Source organism: Oncorhynchus clarkii, chromosome 12 (assembly GCF_045791955.1).
Source record: "Oncorhynchus clarkii lewisi isolate Uvic-CL-2024 chromosome 12, UVic_Ocla_1.0, whole genome shotgun sequence".
In the NCBI taxonomy this organism is placed as follows: Eukaryota; Metazoa; Chordata; class Actinopteri; order Salmoniformes; family Salmonidae; genus Oncorhynchus; species Oncorhynchus clarkii.
Genome location: NC_092158.1, coordinates 87,234,928 through 87,242,427, shown reverse-complemented (window position 1 = coordinate 87,242,427; position 7,500 = coordinate 87,234,928). Strand labels below are relative to the sequence as shown.

The 7,500-nt window shown below is 46.0% G+C and overlaps 1 protein-coding gene across 1 annotated transcript in view; it reads right to left on the bottom strand.

Annotated features, from left to right (window-relative positions):
* The window catches only part of LOC139421581 (calcium voltage-gated channel subunit alpha1 Ia), a 121,052-nt gene that overhangs the window by 100,760 nt on the left and 12,792 nt on the right, over positions 1–7,500 (bottom strand). Inside the window, exon 4 of the mRNA XM_071172623.1 lies at positions 6,885–6,977. Within this exon, the coding sequence (XP_071028724.1) occupies positions 6,885–6,977 (93 nt within the window). The remainder of the gene's footprint in view (positions 1–6,884; positions 6,978–7,500) is intronic.

Here is a 7,500-nt window from a genome sequence, read left to right as displayed (position 1 = left end):
CACGACCAATGCCAGCCTCTGTTTCAGACTTGCCAACCAAGTGAACGCTTATGTATTCACACAGCACCATGACGCAATCATCTTAGTATGATCAGGCCTATTTAACAGTACAGTGATATTCTGCCTGGCATTCAATCCAACTCACAATATATTTGTTTACGTATTGTGTTTCGAAACTCCTGCCCAAACACACAGACACTTCTTATTCTGATCAACAGGAAGCATATACAGTTGAAGTCGGAAGTTTACATACACCTTAACCAAATACATGTAAACTCAGTTTTTCACATTTCCTGACATTTAATCCTAGTAAAAGTTCCCTGTCTTATGTCAGTTAGGATCACCACTTTATTGTACGAATGTGAAATGTCAGAATAATAGTAGAGATAATTATTTATTTCAGCTTTTATTTCTTTCATCACATTCCCAGTGGGTCAGAAGTTTACTTACTCTCAATTAGTATTTGGTAGCATTTCCTTTAAATTGTTTAACTTGGGTAAAATGTTCCGGGTAGCCTTCCACAAGCTTCACACAATAAGTTGGGTGAATGTTGGCCCATTCCTCCTGACAGCGCTGGTGTAACTGAGTCAGGTTTGTAGGCCTCCTTGCTCGCACACACGTTTTCAGTTCTGCCCACAAATCTTCTATAGGATTGAGGTCAGGGCTTTGTGATGGCCACTCCAATACCTTGACTTTGTTGTCCTTAAGCCATTTTGCCACAACTTTGGAAGTATGCTTGGGGTCATTGTCCATTTGGAAGACACATTTGCGACAGAGCTTTAACTTCCTGACTGATGTCTTGAGATGTTGCTTCAACATCTATCTAACCTCCAAACGAGCTTCAATGCCATACAACACTCCTTCCGTGGCCTCCAACTGCTCTTAAATGCTAGTAAAACCAAATGCATGCTTTTCAACCGTTCGCTGCCTGCACCCGCACGCCTGACCAGCATCACCACCCTGGATGGTTCCGACCTTGAATATGTGGACATCTATAAGTACCTAGGTGTCTGGCTAGACTGTAAACTCTCCTTCCAGACTCATATCAAACATCTCCAATCGAAAATCAAATCAAGAGTCGGCTTTCTATTCCGCAACAAAGCCTCCTTCACTCACGCCGCCAAACTTACCCTAGTAAAACTGACTATCCTACCGATCCTCGACTTTGGCGATGTCATCTACACAATTGCTTCCGACACTCTACTCAGCAAACTGGATGCAGTTTATCACAGTGCCATCCGTTTTGTCACTAAAGCACCTTATACCACCCACCACTGCGACTTGTATGCTCTAGTCGGCTGGCCCTCGCTACATATTCGTCGCCAGACCCACTGGCTCCAGGTCATCTACAAGTCCATGCTAGGTAAAACTCTGCCTTATCTCAGTTCACTGGTCACGATGGCAACACCCATCCGTAGCACGCGCTCCAGCAGGTGTATCTCACTGATCATCCCTAAAGCCAACACCTCATTTGGCCGCCTTTCGTTCCAGTTCTCTGCTGCCTGTGACTGGAACGAATTGCAAAAATCGCTGAAGTTGAAGACTTTTATCTCCCTCACTAACTTCAAATATCTGCTATCTGAGCAGCTAACCGATCGCTGCAGCTGTACATAGTCTATCGGTAAATAGCCCACCCATTTTTACCTACCTCCTCATGCCTTTTGCACACAATGTATATAGACTCCCCTTTTTTTTCTACTGTGTTACTGACTTGTTAATTGTTTACTCCATGTGTAACTCTGTGTTGTCTGTTCACACTGCTATGCTTTATTCTTGGCCAGGTTGCAGTTGCAAATGAGAACTTGTTCTCAACTAGCCTACCTGGTTAAATAAAGGTGAAATAAAAAAAATAAAAATAAAAAAAAATATATCCACATAATTTCCCTTCCTCATGAATCCATCTATTTTGTGAAGTGCACCAGTCACTCCTGCAGCAAATCACACCCACAACGTGATGCTGCCACCCTTGTGCTTCACGGTGGGGATGGTGTTCTAAGGCTTGCAAGCCTCCCCCGTTTTCCTCCAAACATAACGATGGTCATTATGGCCAAACAGTTCTATTTTTGTTTCATCAGACCAGAGGACATTTCTTCAAAAAGTACGATCTTTGTCCCCATGTGCAGTTGCAAACCGTAGTCAGGCTTTTTTATGGCGGTTTTGGAGCAGTGGCTTTTTCCTTGCTGAGCGGCCTTTCAGGTTATGTCGATGTAGGACTCGTTTAACTGTGGATATAGATACTTTTGTACCTGTTTTCTCCAGATTCTTTACAAGGACCTTTACTGTTGTTCTGGGATTGATTTGCACTTTTTGCACCAAAGTAAGTTCATCTCTAGAAGACAAAACGCGTCTCCTTCCTGAGCGGTATGACAGCTGTGTGGTCCCATGGTGTTTATACTTGTGTACTATTGTTTGTACAGATGAATGTGGTACCTTCAGGCGTTTCTACCAAGATTGAACCAGACTTGTGGAGGTCTACAATTTTTTCTGAGGTCTTGGCTGATTTCTTTTGATTTTCCTATGATGTCAAGCAACGAGGCACTGAGTTTGAAGGTAGGCCTTGAAATACATCCACAGGTACACCTCCAATTGACTCAAATGATGTCCATTAGCTTATCAGAAGCTTCTAAAGCCATGACATCATTTTCTGGAATTTTCCAAGCTGTTTAAAGGCACGGTCAATTTAGTGTATGTAAACTTCTGACCCACTGGAATTGTGGTACAATGAATTTTAAGTGAAATAATCTGTCTGTAAACAATTTTTGGAAAAATTACTCGTATCATGCACAAAGTAGATGTCCTAACAGACTTGCCAAAACTATAGTTTGTTAACAAGACATTTGTGGAGTGGTTGAAAAACGAGTTCTAATGACTCCCACCTAAGTGTATGTAAACTTCCGACTTTAAGTTTTACAGAAACCCGAACCATTCCATGATTTTATTTAACCATTCAAAATGAGCTACTGCATTGCTGGTTTGATTGAATTGAACACAAACTCAAGAGACTAGAAAAGATCCCCTGCTCCTGTTGGTGGGGATGACATTGAGGAGTCTCTGCATGGTAATAATGTGAATGTGTTGTTAGAGGGGAGGGTCTGGAGAGGAGCAGCTCTGTGGTCGTAAAGATAAGAGCATGAGCGCAACAGGTTTATGACTGTCCTCTCAAAAAGCTAACCAATAACAGTCTATTTTCAATTTCACTTGGCAAGTTAGTTAAGAAAAAAAGTATTATTTACAATGACGGCCTACCCTGGCCAAAGCCTAACCCATGACGATGCTGGGCGAAATGTGCAACGCCCTATGGGACTCCCAATCACAGCCGGTTGTGATACAGCCTGGACTCATAGCAGGGTGTGTAGTGACACCTCTAGCACTGAGATGCAGTGCCTTAGGTCGCTGTGCCACTCGGGAGCCCTTAGTCTAACTGTATAGTATTGCTGTTTCCCTCAATTATGTTTCCCTCATAAGCTTATTTGAGAATGTGAACACCGTATATGATCTCGTCTCCTTTCCTTCAAATAATTACCCATAATTCACAGCAGTCACTTCCTCTGAGTCCTCAGAGGGCCGCCTGGCAATGCATGCTGGGATATGAACACATGATGACATGGCATCATCTTGGGGACAGCATGTCTCTCTGTTAGAATCCGCATCACAAGTATGTGTGTGTGTGGGTAGACGTGTGTGTTCACTGCATATGTGTCACACACTCGCGACGGGAGCCCACCACTCTGATCGTTCCTAATTAAACGCTAATGCTAATTCGGTCACTCGCTGTGACCCAAACCGGATTAAGACCTATCGCTAGTCAGACGGCACGCTGCGAGGCGTGGATTAAAATGGCCGCCGGGTGCCACAGAGCAACCTGACGCCTGCAGAGACAGAGACATCTCAACCTGTTTCTCTCTGAAGTATGCAGGCTGGACACCCTCTCTTCTCTTCTCCTCTTATCTTATCTCCTCTGTCTTTCATCCCTCTCTTCTCACCTCTCTCTTTTCAATATTCCTATATATTCGCACACTTCTCTTTCATATCCCTTTCTTCCTCTCTCACTCCTCTCTTTTCATACTCCTCTTTCTGTTTTATCTTATATCCTCATCACTCCTTCTCTCTCTACATTTGTCTCTCAAACTCTTTCTTCATATCACTCATTCAACCCTCTCTTTCCTTCATTCTCTCTCTTTATACTGTATCTCCTCCTCATCCCCCATTTCTCTCTCCTCCTCTCCGTCTCTCCCCTCTTCCTCCCCATCTCTCTCCCTCCTCTTCCTCTTTCTCTCTCCCTCCTCCTCGCCATGTCTCTCCCTCCTTCTCCCAATCACTCCTCCACCTCTCTACCACCTCCCCATCTCTCTCCCTCCTATGCCTCCTCCTTCCTCTTCTCCCTCCTTCTCCCTTCTCCTCCCTCTCTCTCCCTCCTCCCCACCTCCTTCTCCTCATCTATCCTCCTCCTCTCTCCCTCCTCCACCCCATCTCTCTCCCTCCTCCTCCCTCTTCTCCCTTCTCTCTCCCTAATCTCCCTCCACCTGAAATTCTAAAATGGACCTGTGTTTCTCCATCTTCAGGCGTATTCACCAGTGTTTCTCCATCTTCAGGCGTATTCACCAGTGTTTCTCCATCTTCAGGCGTATTCACCAGTGTTCTCTCCATCTTCAGGCGTATTCACCAGTGTTTCTCCATCTTGAGGTGTATTCACCAGTGTTTCTCCATCTTCAGGCGTATTCACCAGTGTTTCTCCATCTTCAGGCGTATTCACCAGTGTTTCTCCATCTTCAGGCGTATTCACCAGTGTTTCTCCATCTTCAGGCGTATTCACCAGTGTTTCTCCATCTTCAGGTGTATTCACCAGTGTTTCTCCATCTTCAGGCGTATTCACCAGTGTTTCTCCATCTTCAGGCGTATTCACCAGTGTTTCTCCATCTTCAGGCCTATTCACCAGTGTTTCTCCATCTTCAGGCGTATTCACCAGTGTTTCTCCATCTTCAGGCGTATTCACCAGTGTTTCTCCATCTTCAGGCGTATTCACCAGTGTTTCTCCATCTTCAGGCGTATTCACCAGTGTTTCTCCATCTTCAGGTGTATTCACCAGTGTTTCTCCATCTTCAGGCGTATTCACCAGTGTTTTTCCATCTTCAGGCGTATTCACCAGTGTTTCTCCATCTTCAGGCGTATTCACCAGTGTTTCTCCATCTTCAGGCATATTCACCAGTGTTTCTCCATCTTCAGGTGTATTCACCAGTGTTTTTCCATCTTCAGGCGTATTCACCAGTGTTTCTCCATCTTCAGGCGTATTCACCAGTGTTTCTCCATCTTCAGGCGTATTCACCAGTGTTTCTCCATCTTCAGGCGTATTCACCAGTGTTTCTCCATCTTCAGGTGTATTCACCAGTGTTTCTCCATCTTCAGGCCTATTCACCAGTGTTTCTCCATCTTCAGGCGTATTCACCAGTGTTTCTCCATCTTCAGGCCTATACACCAGTGTTTCTCCATCTTCAGACGTATTCACCAGTGTTTCTCCATCTTCAGGCGTATTCACCAGTGTTTCTCCATCTTCAGGTGTATTCACCAGTGTTTCTCCATCTTCAGGCGTATTCACCAGTGTTTCTCCATCTTCAGGCGTATTCACCAGTGTTTCTCCATCTTCAGGTGTATTCACCAGTGTTTCTCCATCTTCAGGCGTATTCACCAGTGTTTCTCCATCTTCAGGCGTATTCACCAGTGTTTCTCCATCTTCAGGCATATTCACCAGTGTTTCTCCATCTTCAGGCGTATTCACCAGTGTTTCTCCATCTTCAGGCGTATTTACCAGTGTTTCTCCATCTTCAGGCGTATTCACCAGTGTTTCTCCATCTTCAGGCGTATTCACCAGTGTTTCTCCATCTTCAGGTGTATTCACCAGTGTTTCTCCATCTTCAGGTGTATTCACCAGTGTTTCTCCATCTTCAGGCGTATTCACCAGTGTTCTCTCCATCTTCAGGCGTATTCACCAGTGTTTCTCCATCTTCAGGCGTATTTACCAGTGTTTCTCCATCTTCAGGCGTATTCACCAGTGTTTCTCCATCTTCAGGCGTATTCACCAGTGTTTCTCCATCTTCAGGCGTATTCACCAGTGTTTCTCCATCTTCAGGCGTATTCACCAGTGTTTCTCCATCTTCAGGCGTATTCACCAGTGTTTCTCCATCTTCAGGCGTATTCAACAGTGTTTCTCCATCTTCAGGCGTATTCACCAGTGTTTCTCCATCTTCAGGCGTATTCAACAGTATTTCTTCAAAAACATGGCCGCCAATAAAGTAAGAAGGAACAGGAGGCGGGGCCAAACTTTCAGCCCCCTCTTTGCTCTCACATCCATTACAGAGATTAAGCCTCAGATAAATTCACTTTACTGTCTACCCGGACATTGATTCTGGAAACCGTGTATCTTACGGTCTGATTTTACAAGTCTATTAACACTGAAATCAGTCAGTCAGAAACGAGCCCCATGGGAGCATTATGAGGGCCAGGAGATGAGCCCTCGGAGGGAAAGAGGAATCACTTACAAAGGCAGAGTGGAAGGAGTGTATCACACTACCTCCTCATGTTTCAGTTGGAGGACCTTTGCCCATATACACTGAAGGCCAGTTGTGCGAATGAATAAAAGCAAAGCAAACTATCTCAATCAATCTCTTAACACATAGGGTGTAGTGTTGCCACATTCTGGTAACCACATTTCCTATAGGTTAGCCTGGAATCCTGGTTACACGATTCCTGATTTCCTGCTTCCTGTCTCCAGAATTTTGCAAACCTAACAGGGCATTGTTTTGTGGTGGAAGCCCAGTTACAAACTGATTGACAAAACACAGTACAGATTTGTGGTGATAGCGTCATGTTGGTGTGTGTAGTGTACTTACGATGATGAGGAAGATGAAGTAGATGAAGTTGTAGAAGGAGTGAGCATCCATTACATAGTACATGATCTCTACCCAGCCTTCCAGGGTGATCACCTGGAGACAGATACACAACCAGCTGAGGGTTTGTGTGTGTGTGTGTGTGTGTGTGTGAGTGTACGCTTGTAGGTGTGCATGCATTGTGTGTCTGTGTGTCCTCCCAACACCCTCAACCCCTTCCCTCTCCATCCCCATCCCCTCCTCCCCTCCCCCCCTCGCCTCTCGCCATCCACTCTCCCTATCCACTCCCCTCATAAAATCCCCTCTCCCCACCTCCCTTCCCCCATCCCCTCCCCCATCCCCTCCTCCCCTTTCCCCACCCCTCCCCCTCCTCCCCATCACCTCCCCTCCCCTCTCCCCCATCCAGTCCCCTCCCCCCATCTCCCCTCCCTTCCCTCCTCCCCTCCCCTCTCCCCCTCCCATCCCCTCCCCTCTCCCCTCTCCCATCCCCTCCCTTCTCCTCTCCCCTCCCCCTTTCCTCTCTTCCATCTCCTCTCCTCTCCTCTCCTCTCCTCTCCCCTCTCCTCTCCTCTCCACTCTCCTCTCCTCTCCCCTCCCCTCCCCTCCCCTCCCCTCTCCT